The sequence below is a fragment of the Patagioenas fasciata genome, chromosome 3 (assembly GCF_037038585.1).
Source record: "Patagioenas fasciata isolate bPatFas1 chromosome 3, bPatFas1.hap1, whole genome shotgun sequence".
NCBI lineage: Eukaryota > Metazoa > Chordata > Aves > Columbiformes > Columbidae > Patagioenas > Patagioenas fasciata.
In genome coordinates, this window is record NC_092522.1 from 50466017 (window position 1) to 50480862 (window position 14846).

Here is a 14846-nt window from a genome sequence, read left to right on the forward strand (position 1 = left end):
GCTTCTTGAGGCTCAAGAGGCCCTGATCTCTCAGCCTCTCCCTGTACATTAACTTCTCCAGCCCCCTGACCACCTTGATTGCCCTCTACTGGACTCACTCCATCATGTCAATATCCTTGTACCAACAACCCCAAAGCTGGACACAGTACTGCAGATATGGTCTTACATGTGGCCAAATGGAGGGCAAGGATCACTCCTGGGGACTCTTACTGATACAGCCCAGGATGCAGCTGTCTGTCTCTGCTGCAGTGGTGGCTCATATTCAGCTTGTCCAGCAGGATCTCCAGATGCTTTTCTGCGGACCTGCTTCCCAGTCGGCCATCCTCCAGTCTGTCCTGTTGAATGGGGCCACTTCATGCTAGATGCAGGATTCTCCACTTGCTCTTGTTGAACTCCACAAGATTCTCATCAGCTTGTTTCTCCTGCCTGACAACTCCCTCTCACTGACAGCCCTGACTGCCACCATGGGGACTGCTCCGCCCTATTTGGCATTGTCCACAAACTTGGTGAGAGCATGGGTTTTATTTTAATTATTGGTGATTCTGCTCCATGCACTGTTATGGGCTGGTGGCCACTGTCCTGCTGCATCATAGAACTAAAGAATTCTTTGGGTTGGAAAGGGCCTTCAAAGACCATGTAGTGGGCAGGGACATCTTTCACTAGATCAGGTTACTCAGAGCCCCATCCAGTCTGGCCTCAAACACTTCCAGTAACGGGACATCCACAACTTCTCTGGGCAGCCTGTTCCAGTGTCTCACCACTCTCATTGTAAAAAATTTCTTCCATATGTCCAACCTAAATCTACCCTCTATCAGTTTAAAACTGTTGCCCCTTGTCCTGTCCCTACAGGCTTTGATTAAAAGCCTCTACATCTTTCTTATAAGCTCCGTCTAAGTATTGAAAGGCTGCTATAAGTTGTCCCTGGAGTCTTCTTCAGGTTGAACAACCCCAAACGCCTTCAGCCATTCTTTCCAGGAGAGGTGCTCGTGACTGTGCTCTGGCCCATGTCTGCCTTGTGCTGGGGTCCCCTGAGCTGAACGCAGTTCTCCAGGTGGAGTCCCAAGACAACGGAGCTGAAGTGCAGAATCACCTCCTCTGACCTGCTGGCCATGCAGTTTTCTATGCGGGCCAGGATACGGCTGTGGAGAGCGAAGGCTTCTCGCCGACGCCGCCGTGTTTTAGAGAAGGAAAACGGCCTCAAGCGGCCGTTGTCGGTCGCTGGGGCCTGCGCTGCGCTGAGCGTCGCTGGAGGGCACGAGGGAGCCGTTGCTCGGGAGAGTTGTCCCGCTGCCCCGGTTACAGGGCGGCGAAGGAGGCGGTGGGGCCGGGCTGTGCGGCCGGGTAGAGCGGGGTCCGCCTTGTCCCATTCTGGGGCCACGGGGGCGGGCGGGCCCCTCCGCCTCCCCCCGCGCAAGAGTGCCCCGCGGCAGGCTGTGTGGCCCCCGGACCCCCGCGCTGGCAGGCGGTTCAGGACACAGCCGTTTCGGCGGAGCCGGCCCCCTGTGGTGCTCCGCCGCGGGGTCCGGTTTCAGCCGTAGGATGGCAAGTGACGGGGACTGCTGTTCTTCTGGAGGAAGCTGCAATCCTGACGTTGTCTGTGAAAAATACGTGTTTAAATCCAAGCAGTCGGAGTCTCTTGTTCAGCTGGCATGTAGTCATCATTACTGTGCTTTCCCGTTGAACCGAAATGAGTTATGCATCTGGAATACAGCAACCGCTCAGGTAAAACCAGAATATATCTCTTCATAGGCTGTTATTTCAGAAGGACACTAAAAAGGAAGATATAAACGAAATATTTGCGCGTAGCGTAGAACTGTCCGGTTTCGCTTTGCTGGTGGGAAGATACTAGTGTTTGTTATGAGTTTTGTTATTGTGATGAGAATAATATAAGCTATTGTGGTGGTTGAATTGGACAGATAGTCGTGGGTCAGAATAGTTTAATGAGTGAAGGAAAGAGGAAAAAAGAAATTTTACACTCATCACCTCTTACAAGCATAGAAGGAGGTGATTTAAATCAGTCAGGCTTTAAATAATGGCCAATTTAGAAGGCAACCCCTCGGTTCTCCAACACCTCTTCATCCAATATCCCAGTTCTATTGCTGAGCACAGCATCATATGGTAGGGAATACTCCTTTGCCACTTCAGGTCAGCTATCCTGGCTCTGACCTTCCCAGTCTCTTGTGCAGCCCAAGCCTATTCGCTGAGAGTGGAGGGGCCAGGACAGAGTGGGGAAAAGAGAAAACCTTGGTGCTTTGCAAGCACTGTTTGTCAACAGCCAAAACACTGGTGTGTTATGAACACTGTTTTCATCGCAGAATCCAAAGCACTGCACCATGCAAGCTGCTATGAAGAAAGTTAACACCATCCCTGACAAATCCAGTAGAACTACATTATAGTGGTAATTTAGAAAGAGATTTTAAAATTATGAAGAAAAAATAGTTATTGCCTTGTTAATTGTACATACATTATCCATTTGTAATTTTGTATTGTTCATAAACTTAGTTTGAAGTGATTCATTTAACTCTATCTGCATCTGTCAGCCATTATGTTTATCAGGGCATCATTACTCAATTTCTGCGGTGTCATTTGGAAGTAAAACCAATCCACTTCTTGTCTGCTCTGCTTCTCGTGAACGTGTGATAGTGTGGAATCTTGATGAATGCACACAAAAGGTGCAAGAAGGTAGAGTATTCTTTAATAACATATCCATATTATGTATATACAAAAGAAGTGATGCAATCACTCACCACCTCCTACAAGTAGACTAATGCTCAGCCAGTCTTTGAGCAACAGTCTCCTTAGAAGACAAGCCCCCAACACCTTTTATTCCACTACTACTTTTATAAAAAGATTATGTCTGAGTAGCAGGCATTAGCCACTCAGATTCAGCAGCCCTATCAATGATAGCGTTTTATTTCTCTGTTGCTCTTCTTCCACAATACCCAGCTGCATCAGGCCAACTGTCCAGCCAGTCTGGTCATCATACCTTCTCAGAAGACCCTACAATAAGAGGCGCCTCACTCAGCGCCCACTGTACCGTTGGCCCCGGGCGAGTGCAGCCTCCGCAGCGGCCGCCGTGCTGGGCCCGGGGATCCCGAGGCGGCTGGAGGGCGGCGGCCCCGCTGACGGCCCCGGGAGCTGGCCAAGGTGCTGTGCCGGAATCCGCGGGGGCTGGCGACCTCGGGGGAAACGCAGGGAAGCGCTGCCGAGGCGGCGAGGTTCTACCACTGTGGAATAAAAGGGACAGCAACATTTTTAATCACAGCAGCACTGTGTATCCTGCCTCTCCTTCTGCCTCTGTCTGAAACACTGTTATCGTGTGTGTGAGAGCAATACGAGTATCCGATTTGAAAGGAGAATGGATGAGTGAGAGTTACGATGACCTAACACAAAAATAGCAGAGGTTCTAGTATCCTGACCACCATCTTAGTTTGGAACTTTAACCAATGAACTTACATTCTAGGGAGCAGTGCTAGCTCCTCTTCAAGCCTAAATTAATTGGAAAGTAGAGGAATACTGAAAGAGAAAGAAAAGGAGCAAGACCCCCAGCAAGAAAAGGAGAAAGTCATGACTCACTGGAATCTTGGTGACACTTTGTCCAGACTATATTGTTATGACACGATAATTGAGAAGTATTACAGTCCCCCTTCAGTGTCAATGTTAATAACTGCATGGCATTGTCCAGCACTATTAAAAGTTTCCTGCTTGTTACCTGTAGTTAGAGATTTGCCTATGATCTAATGTGTGGGACTTGTCTTTTGTACTCTACTCCATATTGAATTTGCAAATCTACATATTGAATTTGCAGATCTACATATTATGAAAATTAATATTGTAAAGAGAAGTGAACATTTTGAATGCTTTTGTAACAAATTATTAAATTTTAATCAATGTAAGAGTAACATAGAGAATCAAAGTCCCATAAAATGTGACTACAAATTTGGAGAGAACAAAAATGGAAGCTAGAAATAGGCAGTAGCAGACAGAGTATGTGTAGTTTTAATACAAAGACACGTGACAGCCAGGTTCTCTGCTGCTGGATTTTTTCTTCTTCTCTTTCTCTGTATTTACTGGCTCTTCAGCAGATGCTGCGTAGCCTTTCCCCAAACTATGCTCTGCACAGTCTTGGCATGTTTTATCTGACCATATTAATATCAACTGTATCAAGGTAGTAAAGCACATCTTTGTGTTATTCATCCTGGTAGATCTTGACACATTCATCTGTTGTAGAAACACTCCACAGCATCTAGGATAAAACCTAGAAAAGGACACATAGAGTTGTTGTGCCTGTATCCTAGTTAGTTTGTTGCCTATGAAATCCTAAAATTTAATGAGATGTCCAAAATATCTTCACATAGTTAAAGGTAGCATCATAAAATAGGAATCTCCAGAAAACAGCCTGCTTGAACCAGGGAGATGACCAGAATGAAGTGAAGACAGGGATGAAACAGCAGCCTTGTTCTCAAAGCTTGTCTTATCATCTGACTCTGTAATGGTATTTAGTGTTGTGCTTCCTCCTTCAGCCCTTTTCCATGGAAGAATTAAACACAAGAGAAGGAAAGTACCCCTTGCTTGATGGCTTAGTGGCTGGGATACTCTTCTGGAAGAAATATTTTTCAAACCTCTGTTTTCCTGGGCTCCAGTCAGGATTTTTGTCTCTAAAATGAATGTGGCACTACTGGATTCCTTGAGTGCATTATCCTGCTCTGAAAATCCTATCCCTGGCAGTCTTCAATTATAGTATGATTTGATGGGCACATTTATTATCAGTACCTCAAAGAATAACAGATGCTGTCTAGGCAACAATGCAGATGAAGGAATCCTGGTGGTGCATAGTTCTGTGCTTTGCTTTCCAATAGCCTGGTATAACGTAGGTTTTTCTGTACATAGCCTTGACAGAAACTGGGAGAGCTCTGTGGTTAGATAGCTGCTATGCAAAGTCTTTAAGAATCTCACTGCACCAGAGTTTCATATTTAATTGAATCTCAACAACAATAAAATTGTTGCAGGGTTAACACCTCAAGGAATTGTCATAGGAACCCTTTTAGGAATGGTACTTCATGTAAGATTTAGTCCAGATGATCAACAAGTGGCAGTATGTGCTGGAAATCACATCTACATGTTAAATGCAAAGGTGAGATACCATCTTCTGTAACCATGTTGCTGATATTTCTTTAGTTTATTCACTTTCAAATAACATCATGATACAGAAATGCCAGAGTAATGAAGCAAAGGCATTTGTTTATCTCATATAGATGAAAATAATAATAAGCTAATGCTTGATAATGCATCATATGCCAGATAGAAGACTAGATTGAAAAAGCTGAAGTGAAACAATATCTCAATAACTTAGAAGAAGAAAACATTCTGGGGGCATCTAAATAATTACTCATATATCATTCATTCTGAAAAAGCAAATGTAATGTGCAGTGGTTTTGCCAGTAAGATGATATACAGGGTTGCAGTTTCTATAAGAAATATCTTACTGAATTATGGTTTTGAATCAAAATCTGACAATTCTTAGAAACAGGTATTAATTATCAAAACTTTAAACTAATTTTCATTTTTAGTTTGAAATCTAATCTGTTTTTATCTTGACTTGATTAATCACAGAATGAAACTATATTAGCTGAATTGGATGGCCACCTGGCTCCAGTGACTGCTGCTGAGTTTTGCGTGTGGGAGAAAAGTATGCTTATATCAGTGTCAGAAGACAGAACCTTTAAGGCAAGGAAATCATAGACCTGCACCCCTGAAAAATACAATTTAGTGAATATGTGAAGCAGTCTTTTTTTTTTTTTTCCTCTTTTAAGTATTTTCTGAAGATTAAGCAAAACACATCTCTGACTTTATAGAGGCCAAGACATCATAGGTGCTTGGGAAATTATTGTAAAAATTAATTACTCTTTTTGAAACAAACAATGCAGGTTTTGCATATTCAAAAGTTTCTACAATTGTGTGCTAACTTTGGTGATTATTATCTTCTGGCAAATGGAAATAAAATATTTCAGTCAGTTTGGCTGTAACTGAAGTGTTTCAATATGCTGAAATGAATGAAAGCATTTCACTTTGAGTCTGCTGACAGTGATTGCAATTTTCCCTCTCGGGAATATGGTTTTGGGTTATTGCATGCAATGGCTGGGTTATTGCATACCAGTAGGTTTTTTTGCCAGACAAGATTTTATATGATGACACCATGAATTGCTGCTACTGTACATTGTGACAATGGAAGACAACTTAGACAGTAAGGGGGAACAAGGAGCCTGAGTAAACCCTGGTGTATCTTTCAGGAGATACTAGGTGGGTACCTTAGTTAGATACTGTCTCGTCTGCTACTGATTGTCTTCTATAAGATTCTAAACATAGCCAAACAGTTCTACAAGCTAAAGTAAAATTAAAGTTTGCTGTATAAAAAGTTTGTGGGTTTTGTTTTCCAAAATTTAATTTTAAGTAACTCTTTTTTTTTTTTTTTTCCTGGAGAAAATGTTGAGTTTTGTCCTGGTCTTGGACAAAAAATGCAAAGATTGAATTGAAATACTAAGAAATATTAATAATTTCTGCTTTTTGTTTGATTGTTTCTTGTTTATTTTGATCTAAGAAATTAAATCAAAGTAAAAATGGCTGATGGAAAAGAACTATATGCTTCTTCATATTAATTTAATGAAGACTTGATAAATTATACAAAATCCTAATGAATAAGTTGATTTTTATTTAACCTTGTTAAATGTTCGCACTAAAATAACAATCAAATGAAAATATTTTGCAAGTCTCCCAAGTAATTTAGTAAGTCTTCAGGTTTTATTTTCTCTGCTGGATTCTACAGATCAGGGGTAATTCCCTGAGGGCAACCATGCTGGAGTCTATGATAGTTTCTGTGATTGCAGGACTTGCAGTGTCCAAAACCTTATGCTCCCCTAGCCATTTTACTTGGCTAAAGAAGTTAGACAGGTGAGAATGTCTTCGGACAAATTTGTGAAATAAGATATTAGGAAACAGCTTTTCAGAATAATTATGTTTACATTCAGAGAGAAAGGAAACATGAAAAAAGATAAAAGCTTGGGAGCTGAACAAAGACTCATAGCCCTGTTTAGAAAGCAGGAACTGCTTGGCTGTGATTTTTTCAGTCCTAGCTGTGATAGCTATGATAAACATCATGGAAGTATTTGTGGAGAGAAAGGCTCATAGAAGTAGCAACATGAGAGGAAAAAAAAAAGGTTTTATTTAGCTTTCTTAATCAAGTATTAGGTATTCAATACATCATGTAGATACATTCATGTTAGTAGTGCAGGTTGACTAATATGTGGGTCTATAGATCATAATAAATATCATTATTAGTAATAATTCCCAGAGCCCAATATGAAAATTATGAAATTATGCAAGCTTCCTGTGTGAAAACTGGTACCAATTCAAGCATGTCTTCTCATTAATTTAGCTTATGTCACTAAGAGATCAACTTAAGCAAATATGATAGTAATTATTTCTAATTACTTGTACATCCATACCAGGTGAGTTTCACCTTTGTCACTATGGATGCTTGTCACTTAAACAAAGCCCTAAATAAAATCCTGAAAGAAATCCTTACCATATTGCACCACTTTCAAGGACTGCATTTCTCAGTTTTCACCACATGATGGCCGTTGAAGTTTGCGTTTTCTTTTCCTTCCCTTTTTCTTTCATGAAGGTGTGGGACTATTCTACTGGCCAGTTAACATATCAGTCAAGAGTATTAACGGGTAAGTTTTCTTTTTTATATACTTTTTCATAGCAAAAAAAAAAAAATCTCTAAACAATAACTTAAAATTGTTATAGAAGTGTTTAGTTGATTGATTGAAAATAATTCTAGTAGACTACCTAGTAGTAAACATATTTTCTTTTAAAGCTAGTAGTGAATATATTTTATTTTAAAAAGTACTTCCAGGTAGGCAGTTTTAGCATGCTTTCATAAACAGTTATTTTTGTACTGGGTGTGCCTGTAACTGCTGCAAATTACTGAGATACGCAAATGGAGCTCTTGTGTCTCATAGGTACAGTTCCACTGTTTGAGTACCCTTGTGCTTGTTTTCTTTCAATTTTGTATATGATATGGAAGGAAATACTCTAAGTATACCATATGCAGATTTATTAGAAGTGTCTGTAGCTGATGGCATATACTGACTTCAAAGGTGTAAGCTACTTTTGTGGAAAGATGAGAGCAAATGCAGAGAAGAGAAGGAGGACAAGCGTTGTCTCCAGTGCAGCAGGAACCCCTCCCCCAATAGCACTTTTTCTACAGGAACTATATGATTTTCAACAGGACCTGCTCAAACTCCCCTTTTGTTGCTCCTGCTTGTGGTGTTGTTAGTGGTGATTGGAGCACACTGTGGGGGCATAAGCTGCATGGAGAATGGTTGTTAAGCTTTGTGCATACATATTGTTGGATGATCTCATGTCAACTAAAAACTAAAACCACATGGTAGGAAAGGAGAGGAAGCAGGTGTGATTCCCCTCTGTTTGCCCGTGGCAATTGATTCCCTTGAAAGCCTGCCTTAACTGTGATATCAGGGTTTGCAGGTGCAAGGCCATGAGAATAACAGCAGGTAAACAAAAAAAGGAAAACTACTGCTACAGAGGCTCTGAAAACCATGCATAGCAGCTTGGGTGAAGTGCTGTGGAAAGCCACTGCCATGGCAGCTTGGGTGAAAGGCAGGCCACAGACCTGCAAATGGGAAACCCTTAGCAACACAAAGGCTAAGGCATGCAAAACATTGTCCAATTGTAAGAATTGCAGTAAGGATTTTTTTTCCTCTATGAATAGGAGGATTCAATTTTGAATATTTTAATTAAATATGTGATTTGTGTTTAGTCTGGAAATAATTTTATCTTTTTTGAAGCAGCATTTCCTTTGCTAAGTCTGCTAGTTGATGAAGAAAATCAACAGATTATCACTGGATGTGCTGAAGGGCAGGTAAGAATTACCCATTAATCTTAGTCTCCGTGTGAAAACAGTAAACTATTATTAATGTATCTGGCTATAAAAAAGCTTCACAATCTGCATATGTGTTTTGAACTGTTAGTACAGTTTAGTAAGCATAATTCAGTGCTTTGTGTGTAAAACATATATGGTATATAAGGCCTCTATTAAAAAATGGAAACTTCTCTCTGAAAACCAGGAAAGTTTTTAAGAGCACAATCAGTGATTATATAAGAGGAGTACACTGAGAGGCTATAAATAGGTTTGTTTTAAAGGAAAAAAGGTGAAAAATAAGATTATCCTATTTTGACCAAGGAAAGAAGCCTATGACAATAAATGGAAGAGACTAGGATTTCAGCATGTTTGGATTCTAATCAAAATGTGATAAATGTGAATAAGCATGTTACCTCCTCTTTCGCCTAATGTTAAGAATATATTTATGTGAGATTTTCTAGCTGTTTTCCTTCAGTGTTACTCTTCAGTGAACTGTGAAGAAAATTAAAGATTTAATGATAATGCTGCCTAAAAAGAGAAAGATATAAATGAAATTCATATACATGACTTAGTGAGTAATTATGTGCAGGTTACTTGTGACTTTTAATAGTGGGAAATAGTCTATGAGGAGCTTTTCGAAGACATAAGCATATGGAAATTAGATGTGACTTAAAATTTATATTGGCTGCTTTTGCTAATATTGAATATATTCTTTGATGATCTTAGAAATGCTAATAATTAAATTTCTGGTCCAGGGTGAGATTCCAGATATAAAAATTGATTAGTTACATCAACAGTTTTAAATATTGGATGTTTAGTTTGTATGCATGTAGGCTTTATGTTAGACGTCAAAAAGTTACTGCAATCGCTTTTTCTTGCAGCTTTGGATCTTCAGTTTAATCAATGGTCATAATTACCGTTGCGTGGCACACATCAACTTAAAGAAAGAGCAAGAAAGATTCTGCAATAAAGTGTGGAAATCTGGAAAAGAAATAGGTAGTGCAGTGCTTCTAGAATGCTCTTTACGATATGTTTTAGTTTTTATTGGCTACTGAATGTGTGCTTTTTATGCCATGTAAATTTATTATAAGTGATAATCTCAAACTGTGGCATGGAGTCTTACTGAAGCTGATATGAAGTTGGTCATTGGCGTATCTAGAAAGAATTATGCGTGTATGTCTGTAATATAATGATGGCAAATGCATCTGGTTATAAAACATTGCATGATGTGAACTACTAAGTATTTGTTTTTTATTGAAGTTGTTGCCCAAAGCTTAAGTGAGAACTGAATCAGTGCCTAAAAATTCATCCATTGTCTAAGTGGAGTAGTGTTTCTTGGTTACTTTTGAAGCTTGTGTGACTTATCATTATTATTTTATTTTTAACCCATAACAGTGCTTTCATGATATTTCTCTGGCTGTGGTATTTCTACTAGTATAACACAGAGTACTTATAAGTCTTTAAAGACTGCACTGATAACCCCAGTAAAGTGATTCCATGCTCCCAAATGAGCCATTCAGACTATCTGCACAGTAGCTGAAGTGAGTTGAGGTCCTCCTAAAGGCAAGCAAAAGGGAGCTTTCTTTAGGGAAGGGGAGATCTGGTTTCCCCTGCTTGCTCTTTTTCTGCCTCCACTGAGTGTTGTATTCTTAGTAATCCTAAGGTCCTAATGTAATGAGAAAGACTGCTACATTTGTTATTGTTATTTAAAGCACATGAATGTTGCTTTCATCTTCAGGTGTTTAAGAGTGATGTAGTGTCTGCCTAAAGCTGAATTCGCTGCTAGTAGTTCCTAGGTGTGAAGTGCACATGAATAATGGATTGAGGACTCCTTAGGAAGATGAAATTGAGGTGGCTTTCCATCTTGTTTTTGAATAAAGTTGTAACTTCACTATCAATGTAATTTCCAGGCTAAGTGGAAAGGTACGCAGCATATTTAAGGGGTTTTAGAATACAGCTTTTTGAGATGTCACTTTCTCAGATAAACACACCTAGATTCCACCAACTCATTTTCAGTCCTTAAGTAGGTTCTCTGGATTGTATCTCTCTGTCTTTGAAAGCAGATGATACTGAAAATAGCATGATAATGACGAAAGATATTTAAAGAGGGCTGGCTCTTAGGAAATATCTATCTTTTGAAATAGAAACTTCTTGAGTATGGTCTTAATTCATGCTACTTTACTACTTCTAATTTTCTCTTAGATCCTATGTGTTTTCCTTATTTCATTGTTTTTTGATGACTAGTATTGTTGATTGTTTTTCTTAGGTGAAAGGCAAAATAATTCCAAGCTTTGCAAAACAAACAACACGAGACCAGGAGGATCCGTGGAAACATCATTGCCTATCCTATTAATTGAACACTGTGACTTTTTAGTATGTTTCCATAATGAAGAAAACATGTAAGTCTTTTAAAATACCACAAAGTCTTTGACTGAAATCTATTCCTAGAAGTTCCTATTGGTCCTTTGATTATTGTCACTGCAGCTTACTATTAAAAAAAAAAAAGATACAGTAGGAAAATCAAAGAATGTATTTAGGGATCTACAAGTTTTGGTGGCCTACTCTTAGGCAGATACTATACACAAACTGATACAAAGTTAAAACTGGTTTCTAGTCTGAAAAATAATTTTATAAAAATAGCACTGGGAATATCCATTTTAGCATCTATTGATACCAGTTGATGAGAGAAGCTCAGTTAAACAAAAGATTATGAAGCCAATTAGAATGAAAAAGCCAAAATTATTTTTAGTTTGCTTCCCTAAGGAAATAAGTTTGATGCAGTCACTGTGTGCCCATGTTATTTGCCTTCCAAATTTAAATAACTTTCGAACTACATAACCTGTTCCAGCCAGGCTTCTGTCAGAGAGACATTTCAAAGCATGGTGGTTTTACTCCTTCTCATGCAACCGATTGGCCAGGTAGAGGAGAGGTACCTGAACTAATCCTTATATTGCATTTCTTTCCTGAAGAGAAGTGTAACCATATTATCAGGCACCTGGGGGATCTGTTCAGGATACTTCCATGAGAACTGCTTCATGGAACAATTTGGTTTTGTTGTTATTTACAATTATCATTTGCATGAATTTATCAGCCACATCATGTTCTAGGAAACACTTATTCTACCCTTTGCCCTATAGCAGGTTGTACAGGTAAAACTGATTAATCCTCTGGTTAGATATATGGACTATTTTTGATAAACAGAGAACATAAATATCCGGCAGTCATGGTTCATTTTGTTTGTCTTTATGTCAGATTGGGTACTTATTAACAAACAGTTATTTTCATGATGCCTATGTTTTCAGAAGGACTACCACTGAGAGGAAGGAAATGGTGATTTTTAAGATGTATATCTCAGACTTATTTAATGGAATGTCAGAACTCCAAGGCCAGAAGACAACTTATTACAGTCAATTGGTCTTATTTGTCGTATAATACTACTCTCAAATCAATAAAACTTTGTCAAAACTATAAGTTTGATTTGAATTATGGCACAACTTTAAAGATGTCTAGTTTTCCAACGATGAAGAGTCCACCATGTGTCAAGTTACATTTTTCCAGCAACTGATTCATTCAATTTCTAATCTGAATTACCCTCTTTTCCTGTACAGTTATTGGCTCTTACTGTGTATTTTATTCTGGTAGTCTAGAGTCAGCTACTGTCAAGTAGCATAGCAAATTATAGCTCACAAGTAAGTTATCTCTGCACTTCTGGATAAAACACTTTGCACCTTGTATAAGGCATGTTTCCTGTAACATTCTTAACATTTGGTTTTGAACTATTTCATTTGTTTTTCAATGTCCTTTTTGGATATAGTTGCCTGAAGATGATCCACATCAGCAGTTTAGTTGAAATAATTTTCTGAATTGGGGTAACATCACTTTCCAGTTCCCACCTGATACTCCCTGGCATTGTACATTTAAGGATTACTTACCTTTTCAGCTATTGCATCACGGTTGGAGGTTTTGTTCTGCTTATAAACAACCATAACCATTAAATTCTTACTATTAATCCAGTTCAATTATCTTTTATTTTTAGAGTTTTGTATTTAGAAGTATTTATGTGTTTACTTTTTAAACTACCATGTGTTTGTTTTAGCAGGTGGTTCAGATTTGTCTGAACACCTGAGTAATGTCTGATTTACCAGTTTTCTTGCTTTTAATGAAATGCAACAATGAAACATTTTTGAAACACTGATGTGAAAAAAATTATGGGTCTCACATGTTCCTAAGATTTTTGATGTTGAGTAATTTCATCATAGTGGATGACATTTTACTATTGTAAAGTGGGTGTAAAATCACTTCCTGTATCTATCTCTTGATACCATTGTTCATAATAATTTGATAGGACCACTTCTTCACAAATAAGTCAAAGAATTAATTAATTAAATCAGTCTATTACTGCCATGCATGAACACATGTAAACCACAAATAAAACTCTACAGAGCACACAGAAGTCTCACAAACCAGAACTGAAACTGTCTGTCCTCATCTGTTTCTTCAGTTTTGGACTGTTTCTGTTATATATATATTTACTTATATATATAAGTATATAAAGCATTAAGCCACTGTGGTGACTCTTTTCATGCCAAGTTTCAGCTTCATATTTTTCCATAGCGTTGCTTCAACTCTTGTAGTCTGACTTTACAAATCAAATCAGTAAGTCTACTCATTCTTATTTGGAAAATTTATTGAAACGTCAATGCCAATTTTTATTAACTGTGGCACCAAAACATTTTTAGTGTTTGAGAATGACAAAGGTTATTTTGTTATTATCATCTTATGGTTTTTCTTCTGTGAGGGTGTTGACTGAAATTGTAACCAGTTGGTCTACTCTCTGGTGTTCGCAAAGGCTGGATTTCATTACCTAACTACAATGCTACTGCCACTAAGCACAGACTGAGACAGACATTCCAGGCTTATCTAGTGTTATTTATTTTCCCCTTAGTTTGTGCTGTTTTTTCTCTTGTATTTTAACTATGTACAAACACACCTTAAATGTAACTGCTTTTTGTGTGTTCATATTACAAGTGGTAAAAGTAGAGACTATATGTGGATTTGCCTCTTTCTTTGAATTTACTCATTGTGTATACAGTGCTTTTACAGCATCTCCCAGATGTTACAAACCACAGTAATTTTGGAAGAAAAGTATTTCCTATGCTGTTTTAGACTTGCCATGAGCACTTATGTAAATCAAGGATTATGTTCCATTCTTAGTTTTCAAAACTTCACAATTTGATTGAAAACTTTTACTTTGAGCTACAGATTTTAAAAAATGCTGTAATTGTAACTTTTTTTGGGGGAGGAGTATTTTTTAATTGTTGCACTGGTATTGGATAATGAATATTTAAAAAAAACCCAACAAACAAACAAAAAAAACCCCAGTTGCTGTGTCCTGTATGGTGATAAGAAAAGCTTCTTTATCATACTCAGATAATTTTTTTCTGCTTTTTTTTCAATAGATCTTGTTCCCTGAATGCTAGCTATTTTTGGATAGGAAGCTCTACTGGCTTATTAATAGTGAATCTGGCAAACTTTGAAGTAGAAGGTTTTTTGTCTTACAAAGGTATGATTATGAAATATCTGACTATACCATAATGTGTTTTCTTTCCTTTGTATCTGATATAAATACTATAAGAATTAGTTTGTGAAATAGCAGAATATAGTAGAAACCAAGTGGTTTTGTTTTGTTTTGTGTGTGGTTGTTTTTTGTTGTTTTTTTTTTTTTTTAATTTGTAATTAATTTGTGTTCTTGTTGACTTGTTTCAGAAGATGTGTCAGCTCTAGATTTCTGTAGTGGCTAGCAATGAATGTTTATCTGATTTTGCAGTTTGAATGTTAAGTATAAAGAATATTATTCTACTCCTACTTTACAATGCATGCTTAAACTGTGCAGATATACACT

At 38.1% G+C, this 14846-nt stretch overlaps 1 protein-coding gene across 1 annotated transcript in view; it reads left to right on the forward strand.

Annotated features, from left to right (window-relative positions):
* The first annotated feature begins 1539 nt into the window (after nucleotides 1-1539).
* Nucleotides 1540-14846, forward strand: part of WDR27 (WD repeat domain 27) — a 111210-nt gene continuing 97903 nt past the window's right edge. The window contains exons 1-9 of the mRNA XM_071807302.1: nucleotides 1540-1722; nucleotides 2541-2682; nucleotides 5010-5134; nucleotides 5614-5727; nucleotides 7682-7733; nucleotides 8871-8944; nucleotides 9826-9940; nucleotides 11211-11343; nucleotides 14404-14507. Coding sequence (XP_071663403.1) covers nucleotides 1540-1722; nucleotides 2541-2682; nucleotides 5010-5134; nucleotides 5614-5727; nucleotides 7682-7733; nucleotides 8871-8944; nucleotides 9826-9940; nucleotides 11211-11343; nucleotides 14404-14507 — 1042 coding nt within the window. The remainder of the gene's footprint in view (nucleotides 1723-2540; nucleotides 2683-5009; nucleotides 5135-5613; nucleotides 5728-7681; nucleotides 7734-8870; nucleotides 8945-9825; nucleotides 9941-11210; nucleotides 11344-14403; nucleotides 14508-14846) is intronic.